Raw genomic sequence first — 15,041 nt, 5'->3', positions numbered from 1 at the left:
TCTGCTGTTTCTCGTCCATTCAGTTTAAGTGATACTAAATTAGATTAGCTCTGCTCACACAATTCCTGAATGCTCATGGTGTCACATTCCTTCAAATCACTTACAATTTTTAATGCTGCATGATGTCATCTATTCACTCCCTTAATTTTTCTCAGAATTCTCGACATCTGTGGTCTCTAGTTGTTGATTAACTGTTTCATTTCTGATCCAATTCTCAAATTAAAATCAGCTTAAACACTCATGTATACTGCTAGTTTAGCATTTTGGTAATTTCACTTTCACTCAATATAAGTTTACTCAACCAGCTCCCTGCATACCAGCTTTGCTTATTCTATTGTCCATTTCAATATTTAATTTGCCATTTTCACTAAAAGTTGTAACAAAATAGATGAAATATGCTACTTGTTCCACAGGTTCTATGCTTTGTTTTCTAACTATTTTCATGTTTTTTTTTTTGTCTCCTTATTGTTGATTTTCATACCAAATTTGCAACAGCAGTTATTCAAAAAATCCTGTTTATTTAAGAGCAAAATGTCATCTGCATAAAGTAAAGGGCTAAGTTGAATATCTTCAATTCTGATATCAAGTTTGATGAATAAAAGTAGAATGGATCCTAGTCTTATATACTAATTTTACATAAAATCATCCTCCTCTACCTCTTCAATTCTAACTGCTGACTTATGACAATGTATGCTCTGTGTAATGTTCCATTTACACCATATACTGTAGCATTCTGAAGTTTATCTCTTGGCATCATTATCATATGCCTTCTACAGGTTCCAGATCAAACCTGGAACTTTTTTCAAGCCACTTCATATGTTTTCCTTCTAAAACATTGATGGATTAAGGATGGACTCGCCTCCTCCCTGGATTGAATCTATAGATTTAATTAAGACAAGTATCAATGCTCTGACAGCTTAACCTCCCAACCGGCCATGTCGTCTATATAAATCTGGATACGAAGCTCTAAAACCCATTGAATAACATGGATAAGAAGTGCAATTTGGTGCTATTTCATCCACATTGGCCAGTAGGGAGGTTAAGCTTGTATATCTTGGAGAAGAAGTGCAGAACAGGCTGTCAAGACATGGAAAATGCATCAGAAGATGCATTTTCTATCTCTATTACTGAAACATACTTATGCCTACATTCCTTCTGAATATTTTTTTTTACCAGTGTTGCTGCTTACCTCATTTAACAATTTTTCTGAGTAATTCTTCAGCTTTCATGTCATCTTCATTATCTCTGATTCCTTTTACAGTACTTTTTTCTCTATTTCTAAGATTTTTATGTTTAATCATAACTTTTAATCATTATTATGACACCTCCAGGGAGTCTAAAGACTCATCGAGGGAGGGAACCTACTCTACAACTTTCTGTCTCCACTAACTACAATGAACCACAACTACCATCACACTAACGGCATCTACCGCCAAACACCACCACTAGTATTTTCACAGACATTCGTCACAAACAGCCATGCCCACGGTGGAATTTGAACCCGTAGCCTCTTGATTGGAGAGTGGACACGCTAACCACTTGACCAGCCAGGCTGGCTGGTCTTAGCTTTCCTATAATTTTTTCTTCTAAGGGTATAAGCAAATTTACTCTAAGTATTTTATGAGGGAAAGTTTATGGGCAAAAAGACCTCCTGAAAAGGACATTCATAAAGAGATGTATCCTGTTTATGATAAAGTTTGTCATGTGCAGCATTTCACAACTGGGTAAAGAAATTTTTGTAAGGGATGCTTTGACACTTCATGATAAAGACTGATTTGGTCATCCTGTTGAGATTGCGAAGAAGCTAATGTTAGATGGGCAGAACAAATGATCCAAGATGACAGTTGGATAATGACAGAATAGCAAGTGCAATAGGTTGTTCTCATGGTCTAGCCTATAGCATAATGCACTGCCATTTAATTTTTGGAAAGCATGTTCATAGTGGTTGCCCAGAGAACTGAGCCTTCAGCACAAAATGAACCGAATGCATCTGGCCTTGCAACACCTCTTTTGCTATGCAAATGAAGGTGAAGACATGTTAGACAAGATTGTTACAGGGGATGAATTGTGGGTTCACTACTACCAACCCAAATCACAGTGCTTCAGGGCAATGGAAACATACCACTTTAATGGTGGCAACAAAGAAGTTCAAGGTTATGCCATCAGCAGGAAAGCTGATATTTATGGTCTTTTGAGATTTTCAGGGAGCACTGCTGGCCCATTTTCAGATGCATAATAAAAATTTTCAGAAGCACATAAAAAATTCATGCCACATCACAGTATGCTGTGATGTGGCATGAATCATACTGTGAAAGTTTACTGAAGTTTCAGGATGCAATTCACTAAAAAAAAACATCCAGGCCTACTGACAACAGGAGTATTGTTCCTGTATGACAACACAAGAACTCATACTGTATACAGTAGCTACAGGAATCCTATAGAAAATTCAAGAACTTCAGTGGAATCTCCTTCAATGCCCATCTCACAGTCCCTGCCTTTGCCACAAGTTACTTTTACTTGTTTGACTCACTGAAACAGCCACTTGTAGCAAATATTTTGCAGATGATCAGGAGGTTAAAAATGAGGTGCAGAAATGTTGAGACAACAGACAGAAAATTCTATGCTGCTAGCTTTGAAGGACTGATAAAATGATGGAACAAGTGCATAAATGCTGAAGGGGGATTATGTAGAGAAATGAATGTTTTTCCAAGGTTCATATTTCACCTGTTTTATTTTATATAACCATTTGTAACTTACTGACATTCCTTCATAAATATAATTTACAGGACTGTTTTTTTTAACCTTCTCAGTTCACAACGAAGTTCTGATTTTTCTAATTTTGCAAACAATTTTGCATGCACTTTCCATACTGAGTTAGTCAAGATTTTCTTCAGATTTTATCGTGGATCTCTAAATCTGATTCTACTTGTATATGGAGACTTCTGCATTACCTCAACAATGTATCACTTATGAGTCTGGCTCGATTAGACCTCAATAGAGGTCTAAACCAGCCTGGGTAGTAACCTTTCCCATAATGCATAGCATTATACATGTCCATAAGGATATATGCATCGCATTGTGGGATACCAAGACAACTGATGTGAAGTCATTAGCCTCTATATACAAGTAGCCTAGTAGTGAAGTGACTCCATGTGCAAACTTTGTTTGCTTATGCTTGAATAAAGGATGAAACCAAGAATATACTTTCTTGGCATCTTTAAATTTATTTGTTGAATACTTAAAGGATTTCTCTGCTTGCTATACTTTCAGACAAGATCATGGCACAAATTAAGTAATATTCTCAAATTTCTTATTTGGAAATCGTATTTGTATTCTGAAATTTGCTCAAACCATGAAATTAACTGCCATTCAAGAAGTTTATTTTTATATTTAGTGCTGAATACTATGTTATTTCAGCCTTTTCCCAATCACCACTGCTTACATATATCATCTTATACAAAGGGGGAGGGGGGTCTGATAAAGTTTTGATAAGCACTTAGAACAAAAATGATATTAAAGCAACTGATATAACCACAAGAAAGAACATACTAGTAACAGAGTTATGAAAGTAACTTATGTTCTTTTTTTCTTGTGCTTATCAGTTGCTTAAATATCATTTTTGTTCTAGGTGTTTATCAGAACTTTCCAGACCCCCCCCCCCCCCCATAGTTACCATTCATCAGTATCAGTGTACTTTGTTTTGGAAAAATCGCTTTTATCAACATGTTAGAAGAATTTGGAAAAAATTACTTCTATCAACATCTGCTAGCTCTACCTCAGTTCCAATGAGGTATCTTACTGATGATTCTTAGAGAATGAATGATTTATCTATCATTCATTCATTCTGTAAGATTTGAGATTGTTTCACTTTTTGTAGGTTGTAGGCTGTTCACCTTGGTTATCTAACAAAAACAGAGTATTTTCTTTAACCAGGAGATACTCTAGTTGGCATGACTGATAATGTTGCATCATCATACTGTATATAGTTTATGCCAATCAAGAATACAGTTTGGCTAGCTCAAACAACTACTAGTCCATTCATGTTAATTGAGTGGCCACCTAGTTGTAAGGCACACTACAGGAAGGTGAGGACTGGATATAGGATCCAAAGAACCAGACAATTCTATACATTCTTTACACACATTATGTATATATGTTGAAAGTGTTAAGGATTAAGATACATAACTCCTCTAGTTGTGTATCTTAATCCTGTCTGGAGCAATTATATTAAAAATATGTATTAAATAAACAGCTAGTGACTGCTCCAACAGAAAATATCCAGGAGGAATGGAATCAGAAATCAGTATATCAGGTAGAAAAAAGCCAATGACAATCTAAAACATGCAGAGAAAACTGGAACAGATGATATTCAATCTGGAATAGGGAAGTATAAAAATTTTATGATATCCGAACTACATAATTCTGAAGTCTTGATCTGATGGTCAGCTGCAGATGTCTTTAGGAGATCTCTGATCATACCAATTTATTAAAAAGGGAAATTAAGCTTAATGTGAAAATTACAGAGAATTTCTTAACTCAGTATGCTATTTTATTTGAAAAAAGAATTACAAAAAAAAATTCTGAAGGAAAAAAACTGGCAAAGAACAAAATGAGTTTAAATCTGATTAACTTCAGATCTCTGAGACCAGTTTCTTTTATGTTGCTCCCGCCCATGAAAGATTATCTGCAAACCTACAATACATTTTGTACCATGAGTGGGATAAGGATATGTATTTTTTTCCCCTGTTTTTATCAATTTTATGTTTTTGTATTTTAATTTCCAGAAATCCTGTTTTAGAGACCAAACAAGGACCTTTTTTCAAGCCACTTCAGTAAGAGGGATGGTGGTCTCACAGTGGGCAATCAAATTCATCTCTCACTTAAGAACAATCAAAAGCATCCATGCCCATGGTAGAATTTGAACATGCAGCCTGCTGGTTAGGGAGCAGGTGTGCTAACCACCTGGCCAGCCATCTAGTTAGTGCTTGGGAGTATAACTACCTCAGAATCCAAGTGCATATGAACAGTTTGTATTTTATCCTACTCTGGTTGGCTGGCTGAGTGGATATCATCTCTCCTTTCCAATCTACAGATTGTACTTTTGAATTTCACAATATCATGGATGTTTTGTGAATGTCTTTAGGTAGTCAGATGATTTTCATACCTCAGACCCAAATAAGTGGTCTGAGGTAGCTAGAAAAAGTCATATTTGTTCTCATTATCCTACCTATGGTATTAATAAAGGTTTACAAAGGGGTAAACCTATTCAGAACCCTAAAACTTTGTGTTCACAACATAACATTTTTATTGGCACATATCATACTAATGTAAATGGTATTGTGCAACACCTAGAAGGGAGGCATATAATATAGGATTAAAGGTGAAAGAATCAAAAGGTATAAGTGTTGATTAGACTAGATGTTCATAAGGCTGTGGGAAAGAGATAACATATTACCATGTATTTTTAAGGAAATGTGCAAAAGAGTTACCTATGCTCTTGACCTGTTCCTAAGGAGTGAAAGAAAGCAAAATAGTACAACTCCACAAACATGGTCCTAGGACAGAAGTTTCCAATTATAGCTAGTCTGTAAAACTGCCATTATAGTTAAGGTAATAGTGAGATTGGTTAAGAATAGATATAAGACATATCTTTCACAAACTCATGCTGACCATCTATGATAGTCAGCATGGATTTGTGAAGTGTATATCTTTTTTTTTTTTTTTTTACAATCTATTTACATTTTTATGATAGGTGACAAATATATTGGATAAGGATAATTCGTATATAGTGATATTTTGAGTGCAGACATATAAGGCAGTATAAAATACTGGTGGAACTGTGCTATAGGGAGTAGATGATATTCAATATCTGGGGGTGATGACGGCTGAAGTTTAAAGGGCTCAAAATCTGGTCACTGATTTTTCAATGTGGTGCAGAAATATTGGAGAGGGTCAAACAAGTGGCAAAGGCTATTGTAAAATCTCGTATAGAGAAAACTTAGAAATTATTTTTTTCTATATCGATTTTATATAGGAATTAAAATTTACATAAAATACTTGTAATTAAATTAATGTAATAACTCACTTTGCTGTATTAGATCTGGTAACAAATTGTTAGAATAATTTTAATAAGAGCCACTACAATTGTAAAAACAAAAGAATAAGCTCAGAAAGGATTAGGCAGATAGACCTAAGGCTAGCAACAAGGTCACCGGATTATGAGTTTTCCCACCAAAACCCAGCAATAGCGTGAGTGGCAGAGAAAAACCCTCCAGTAAATCCGGGGGACCTAATTTGAAGAAGCACCAAGGTTGAGAGAGTGAGATAAAAGGCAGAGATCAATGGGCCAAAGGGCTCTCGCTTCAAAGTTTTTTCATATGCCAAGTCTTTTCCGAGGACGGGGAGCGTCGCATTCCGTGATCAAGAGTTCCGACGATGATGGGAAGTTAGATAGCAGCGGAGACAGTCCTTTCGAGATGTCCTACCATATGATTCTTCGATGATCTACGTGTATGCTGTGTAATGGCTGTCGTAAACTAGTACCGGATCGGAAATATTTCGGAAGAAGCGGAACGTGCCTGTACACCTTAGAATCTAAGACTATATGTAATAAGCTGGCAAGATAGTAAGTAAGATGATTTATGTAAAATTCCTAGATTTTGAAATTTAAGCGACAAATGTTGGTTCTATTGTCTATTAATATAGAAAGTATTAGTGAAGTTGGAAAGCCATACTTCTGTTTGAATGTGAATAAGCAGTATATAGAGTTCTAAAGAAATTGCTAATGTTGTGTAATGCTAAAAATTGAATGTAGATTAAGTTATGCCTCTTTCTGTTTATAGCTTAAGTTAAGTTAAAGTGTGTTTAAGTCTTTCCATGTCTGGAAAGTTATGTGAACATACATGATCTTTGTCTTAAAGCTTAAGTGAAAATGCTTATATGATTGTGTGGAGAAATAGACACATGATTTGTATTGTCTCCATTGTTATCTAGTTGAATTAGTCAGAACCAGACACTTGATATGTGCAGTTTAACTTTTGTATTTACTTTGTCTTTGAATGAATAAACATGTTTGTTTTGTTAATAGCTTGCCTGATCTTGTCTTACCAATGTACTGTCTCATAAAAATATAGAACCTGTGTGTCCTGAAAATAGAAATACCCACAACTGGCTGATAATAAGATTTAGGAGTTGCTTGAACTAGAGTTAATTTAAGAGATTTTTAGTGCTTAGCTGAATGTTTCTCTTACATGTAAGGGAAAGAAAAACAATTCTTTTACGCAATCCTTAATGGCACAGTCGAAATTAAAAAAAATTTTTTTGAAGGATCAATGCAGAAAAAATACAGCAAGGTAGATTAGGGAAGTGGTTCCAACCAGAAGCTTTTCTTGTGTCTACACTTTGAGCACGTGAAATAGCATATACTTATGAACTTGAGAGAGAGAGAGAGAGAGAGGGGGGGGGATTATAGACTAAAAGGATTAAGAATAATCACAAGTTTTGTGCATGAAAAACTAGCTCAAGCAATGACGATAAACTTGGTATTACGACTGATAAGAAAAAGACATTACAAAGGCGCAGTCTGATGTTAAATAATAATAAATAACAAAATAATATCAATAATATTAAAATTGAAGGATATAGATATTATTACACTATATTATGCTCCTGGTTGGTTATGAAGAGATGTTGAGGGAATATAAACTGTAATTTGGTGGAGAGGCAGAAAGGAGGTAATATGAAAGACATGAAACTTAATAAGGGGATTTTATTGGATTAATACAAGGAGATTATAAACAAAGTGCAAGATGAGAGGAACGATGATGTGACACTATCATTGTAAAGGTGTAAGGAGTTAGATTTTCTACATGAAAAGAGTGGGTGAATAATAGGTGAAGGTTAGGATACAGGATTAGGTTGATAATAATGACATGATGATTGATAACAGCTGGATTCTTTATGGAGGTCTGCAAGGATTTATTAAGGAGAAGTTATGTTTCAGCAATATAATAATTTATCATTATCATCAAATTCCTGATATATACCCTCAAGAAATGTACAGGCATACTATACTAATTTATTATGTTGAAAAAAAAAAGTTACAGCTATTCTGAATAAGGAAGGCGGGATGTGCATATACACTGACATATATGTAAATTATGGACAAACTGTTACATGACAAGTTGGTATTAAATTGGGATAAATGGGGTTCAATAACAGATTGGTAAGCTGGTAAAGGATTAGTTGGTAATAGCAACAATATACAGAGGAGTAATGTCTCAAAAGAGAAATATAATAAACAGTGTGCAACAAGAATTTATTTGTTTTAGCTATTGGGTAATGTGTGTGCTAGTGATATTTGGGAGAGGTTTAAAATGGAGGCATGTAGTAGTATGCAAATAATACAAAGCTGGAGAGATTTATAGAGGAGAGAAACTGATGTAGCTCTGCAGAAAAGAGATGTACTGAAGAGGATGGAGGAGACAGCTGATAAGGAACCTGAAAGTTGCTTCCTTCCACACTGCTATACAGAAATAGAAGTTATAATTCTGCTATACAAAATTGTCTTATTCAGGTTGAAATTGAACTACTGTAGATAGATTTGAACACTCTTTATGGAGTTGCAAATGAGTGCTGTGCAGTCATTTGCAACTCCATAAAGAGCTATTTCTTTATCTGTGCTATTTCTAAAATCTGTTTATTGCCTAATAAGGCAATAAACAGATTTTAGAAACAGCACAGAAAAGACGACTAAGGTGGTGTCTCTGGAATGTTGGATTTGAGGATTGGATTAGATGAGTTTGTACTGAATGGATGGATGCTGAAAAGATTATTGAGAAAGAGAGGAAGAGGAAGAGAATAGGAGGCCAACACCTAGAAGTTGTATAAAGAGGAGGTTTTCTGTTTGGAGAACTGTAGTCACATGGAATACCTTGCTTGGGAGTGCACTGATTATGAAAAATAAAAAAGGAATGAGCTTAGGATAACTGATGAACATGTTAGATAATGATGGCGATCCATGATCAGTAATTTAACTTCACAGAAGGCTGATAACAGTAATAATAAACATACCGAAGTTTAATTTGTATATTTCTCAAAAGATGAAATTACTGCACAAAGCAATTTCAAAACATAAATACAGATGAGAACTTACCGTTGCTTTTGTAAAAATAGTGGCCATTCTGCTCTGTCAAGAGGTAGGTAGTTCAGAAGTATCTTAGAAAAATAAAATTTTTAATTATGAATAAAGTTATAACTTGCATAATGTGGATAGTTCGGTGAACTGGAGCAAGCAATATACAAGAGCAAATGATCATACTGACTACATAAACTGGAATTTGACATTACAGAATTTTTTTTATTAAAAATTATATTTAGAAAAGTTCTTTTATTAAAATTTCGCTTTAAAATGTATATAAACATTATGCCGGCAGAACATGTTTTTCTACTTAAAATCCATAATATCCAAAATACCCACTACACAGCACAGAAGAAAATTAAACCAACACTATTTTATTAAAATTTTCTTGTATAATTTTTAAGGCATTTTGTATATTTTTTTGATACCATTAAATAGTTAATAATTTAACCTGGAATATCAAAATAAAAGATTCACTGAACTTATTAGAGGCAATGAATTCTTCTAATTTAAAATTAACATTTGCACTTGGGAAAAAATTTTTAATATTATGAATAACAGGAAATGAAGAAGAAATGCCCCCCCCCCCCCTCCTTCAGAACACAATCTTTTTATCAGTAGCATTTGTGGTTTGTGAAAACACATAATACCTGACTTTTTTTTTAAGTGAGAGATAAATTAGAAATTCTATCATGAAGTAATAGGTTTCTTAACACACACACACCTGAGTACAAGGATCAAAAACATTCTAAAAATGAGTATAGCTTTTAATTCATTATGTTTTCTTTTCTAATACAGTTTCTTCTCTTCTATCCTTAATTTACCATAAAGGATTTACCTTGATTGCCTCAAAAACTACTGTATCGATCCATTTCTTTAATGGATGGCACAATTTTTACAATATCCACACTTAAGTATTCATTTAGGCAATCTTGGAGACACTGGCCAACCAGGCTAACATCTCCAACTAACAGGCTGTGGGTTTGAATAACATCGTGAACATATTCAGGTGTATTAGAATCACAAACATAGGGAAATAACCTTCATAGAGGTATTTCCCTATGTTTGTAATTGTCTTTAGGTGGGAGATGAATTTGACTGCCCAGTGTGAAACAACTGCCTCACTTATTGGAGGCCTTACGTTACTTGAAAAAATTCTTCTGGTCTCTAGAACAGAATTTCCAGGCTATGTGAAAAATATTAAAAAAAAAAAAATACAAAAATATATAAAACTGATAAAAATAGAAAAAAAAAAATCCTTAGCCCATCCATGGTACAAAATGTGCTATAAGTTTGCAAATAACCTTTCGTGAATGGGAGCAACATTAAAAAAAAAGCTTGCACATGAAATATCTTCAAGACTAGGCTACTTGTACATGAGGCTAATGCCTTCATTAATTCCCTTAGTATCTCATAATGCAAATTCATCTGTGGCTCCCATTGTTGAGACCTCAATAAAGATCAAAACTTGTCTAGATAGTAGTCCTTCCCATAATGCATATCATTATACACACCCAAAAGGATGTGTGCTTTGCATTCTGGGATACTAAGGCAATTAATTTGAGGACGGTCTCTGTATATAAGTGGCCTAGTTGTGAAGATACTCCATGTGTAAACTTTGCTTACACTTGGATACAGGATTAAACAAGAATATAATTTCTTGGCATCTTTAATTTAATTTATAACCAAGCAAAAAACTTTCAACAAATATAATTTTTGTCGCAAAATAATTTCAAACAATGGTAACAAACATGGTACCCATGTATAAAAAGGAAAATAAAACTGAATGTGAGAATTACAGAGGTATTTCCCTATAGAGTGTTCCTCGTAAGATTTATGCAAGTATATATACTTGAGAGATGGTTGAGAAGGATTGTGGAAGAGAAGCTTGAAGAACAAGTTTCTGGCCAAATAGAGGCTCTCAGGATCAGATTTTCACTTTATGACAAATAGATGTGAAATCATGGGAATATAAAAAAGATCTGTATTTAAGTTTTGAAGATCTGGAAAAAGCATATGACAAGGTGCCAAGAGAAAAACTATTCAAAACACTACAATTGTATGGTGTCAATGTGGCATTATATCAAGCAATTAGTCTTTATTTGAGTTGTAAGTCAGCAGTTAGAATTGAAGGATGGAAGTACAGGAAGATGGTTTCATGTTAAATCTGGGATCAAACAAGAATGTACATTATCCAATCTGTTACTCATTATCTTTTTGGATCACATTCTGAAGGAAAGTGGTATCTTAAACCTGATATCAAAATTGGAGATTTAATATCAGCTCTTTACTTTATGCAGATGATGTTATAACTTCTAAATAAATCTAGTACAAGTCTGCAAAATTCCTTGACTATATTGAATAACTGTTGTAATAAATTTGGTATGAAAATAAGCAATAACAAGACAATGAAAATAGCTAGAACCATTGAAAACATCAACTGCACCGTGAATGGAGAACCTATAGAACAAGTAAAACATTTCAACTACTTAGGTACAATTTTTAGTGAAGATGGTAATTTAAATATGAAAATAAACAACAGAATCAACAAAGCTGGTATGGCTGCAAGTCAACTGAATAAACTTGTATGGAATAAGAGAGAAATTAGTCAAAACACTAAATTAGCTGCACACAAGACAGTTTTCAAGCCAATTTTAACTTATGGATCTGAGAGCTAGGTTAGAAATAAAACACTTGACCAAAGATTAGAAAATACAGATATAGAGTCCTAAGAAAGATTATGGGTGCGAACAGATGGCATCAATTGCAATATCATATTAAAATAATGACATTAGGAAAGAACTTGACATTGTTGGTATCCAGGAATGTGTTAGCAAAGCTAATCTCAGGTGATATGGTCACTTAAACAGAATGGGAGAGGAAAGATTAGCAAAACAAGTGATCTCTGCCAGGTTAGCAGGAAAAAGACCCAGAGGAAGACAAAGATATAGGTGGACTGATATAGTAAAAAGTGCCTTAGAAGACAGAAATATAAGATCTTATAATGTTGGAGTCTTGACAGGTAACCGATGAATTTGGAGGAAAATCATAGATAGTAAGTTAGTGGTGATGTAAATTTTTCATGTAGTACTATCATATCCTGCACATCCCTTGAGGGTATGTGAGGAATTTATGTTGATAAGATGATGATAACAATTCCACACTGAATCAATGGAATTTATAAGTTTGTTATTAAAGATCTCTATTAAAATTTGTTGAAATGTTTCCAGTAATCTAACTGGAAACAATCAGAGCATTTGTAGTGCAAAATTAGGCAAAACTTAATTACTCTGCAGCAAATATGCAAAAATGGTTTCAGGTTGCTGATACAGAATAACATCACTACACATTAATTACATTACAATTTTTTTTTTTTTAAACTATTGTATAAGATAATTTCCACGTCTACTTGGCCAAGTGGTTAATTACCTACTCTTCAACCATAAGGTTGTGGGGTTTGAATTCTGTTGTGGGCAGAGATGCTTGTGATTGTCCTTAGATTTGGAGATGAATTTCACTTACATACTTATTTGAGGTTTGAAAAAGTTCTATGTTTAGTTTCTAGAGAAGGGGGTTGCTAGATTATGTATAGAATAATATAACAATAACAAAAAAAATTGTAGCTCACATATGATACTAACTAATGTACTATAGGTTTACAACATTTTGTGGATGGAAGTCATATAAAATTTTGTTACTTTCTTGTGAAGTTTCTTACTTTGCTTACTCGTGAAGCCCTTTTACACCAGCCAACCTGAATCAGAATGACCCTCTCTCCCTCCCCCATCACGAAAAAAAAAGTTTGGGAGATTCACATTTTATGTAAACATCGAAAACAATTTTAACATTATTTATTAATATATTAATTTCTAGCTAATGGCAACCATTTTTAATTGGTAAACCAATTGTTATCTTTTTTATTTTATAACATTTGGTTTAGCAATTGTTATATGGGGTGCTTACGGGTCAAAGCTGTATAATTGAAAGGAGACCTCCACATAGCCTATAAAGGAATGCAGAGAACTGACCAGAACAGAACTGTCCAATCCTCACCTTCTCGAGGTGCATCTGTTAGGTACCTGGATACTGAACGAACGCAGATGGGCTGACATTTTGGATTTAGCTGACCAAATTGTATTCTAATTGGCTTAAACCAAAATATAAATGATGTTACAACATGACAGAATTTCATGCCTGCTGGGGCGTCGGCAGGTTAAACAAGGCCCCCATTGCTTTTGCCAGGGAAATACAAACAGCAAAAAGTCAACAACTGGAACAAATCTTAAAACACACCCCAACTCAGATTTCAAGACATCACCAGATTTCAAGATCGATACTCTCAACATAAGAAGCATGAATGGCAAAGAAATGGAGCTAGGTGAGGAATTGGATAAGTACCAGATCGACATAATTGGGGTGATTGAAACAAAAAAGGCAAAAACTGGTGAGATATCTTTCAGAGCAATAAATGCGAAATGTTATATTCAGGCAATGACAATCAAGAAAAAGGAGTAGCCATAGTATTCAACACTAAATACGAGGATAATCTTCTTGAATGGCAAGCAGTCTCAATTAGAGTGATGTGGGCAAATATCAGAATGGGGAACTGGACAATGAAACTTATTTCTGCATATGGTCCCACAGAAGGTTTTGATAAGTGGAGGAATTTTTGAAGCTTTAGAGAAAACAACAGACACAATGAAAAAGGAAAAGTTGGTCCTCGTTGGGGATCTAAATAGCAGAGTAGGAAATGATTGTCAGACATACAAAAATATTGTCAATAGTGATGTTGTTTTCCCTGGTGCAGGACACCAGAGTGTACAGAGAATTTGAAATTGGAAGTGATCACTCTTCAATCTTGAGCAGGATGAAACTGAATTTCATATCGAAAAGAAGAACATATAAGAAAGTTTAAAGCAAATAAAAGTTGAGCAGCTCTCAGATATGAACTGTAGACTAAAATACACAAACATCATTCAAGGAAGTTAAAAAGGCAGTGAAGGAAACGAAAAAAGCATATCGAAAGTTCCTGGCAAATAAGTCAGCTTGTGCTCATAGACAAATGTAAGAAAGCTAAACACTGTATTTAAAACTAACTAAACAAAAGTCATGGGAGGACTTTGGTAAGAACCTAGAAAATAAATATCAAGAAGGTGGCAAGATATTCTGGAGGTTGTTGAAGAAGCTCAAAAATTGAAGAAAGAGTGATATAAAAGGAATTAGAGATGATAAAGGTGATATGAAAACGAGAGAAAAAGATATCCTTGAAGTGTGGAGTAACGACTTCGAAAAATTGCTAAATGAAACAAGCCGTGATGACAGCACAGTGGTAAAAAACACTGATCAGGCATGCAGACAGGAATATATATCCATACTTGAAGTAGAAAAAGCCATCAAAAACCTGAAATGTGGAAAGGCAGCAGGAGTAGATGATATTCATCCAGAAATGCTGAAGTATGGAATTATAAAAGTCTTACAGTGACTGCACTGCATAGTTCAGAGGGCCGGACAGAGGGATGAATTCCAGATGATTGGAGTAGAGCTCTCATAGTACCAATATATAAAAAAGGAAATAAAACTAAATGTGAGAATTACAGAGGAATTTCTCTACTGAGTGTTCCTGATAAGATATATGCAAGTATACTTGAGAAATGGTTGAGAAGGATTGTGGAAGAGAAGCGTGGTGAAGAACAAGCTGGATTCAGGCCAAATAGCAGATCAGATTTTCACTTTACGACAGATTGTTATAAACCCATGATTTCTCAACTAAGATCTTATTTAAGTTTTGTAGATTCTGGAAAAGGCATATGATAAGGTGCCGAGAGATGCTATTCAAAATGCTACAGTTATATGGTGTCAATGGGGCATTATATCAAGCAATACTTAGTCTTTATTTGAGTTG

The 15,041-nt window shown here is 34.4% G+C and overlaps 1 protein-coding gene across 1 annotated transcript in view; it reads right to left on the bottom strand.

Moving 5' to 3' along the window:
• The window catches only part of LOC150095001 (TBC1 domain family member 13), a 247,989-nt gene that overhangs the window by 165,253 nt on the left and 67,695 nt on the right, over positions 1-15,041 (bottom strand). The window contains exon 4 of the mRNA XM_090411093.1: positions 9,155-9,216. Within this exon, the coding sequence (XP_090267219.1) occupies positions 9,155-9,216 (62 nt within the window). The remainder of the gene's footprint in view (positions 1-9,154; positions 9,217-15,041) is intronic.

This window comes from Typopeltis vanoorti, chromosome 21 (genome assembly GCF_054136105.1).
Source record: "Typopeltis vanoorti isolate ZY-2024b chromosome 21, IOZ_Tvanoo_1.0, whole genome shotgun sequence".
NCBI classification, from domain to species: Eukaryota; Metazoa; Arthropoda; class Arachnida; order Uropygi; family Thelyphonidae; genus Typopeltis; species Typopeltis vanoorti.
The sequence above is the reverse complement of the archived record's forward strand: the minus strand, read 5'-3'. Positions and strand labels throughout refer to the sequence as shown.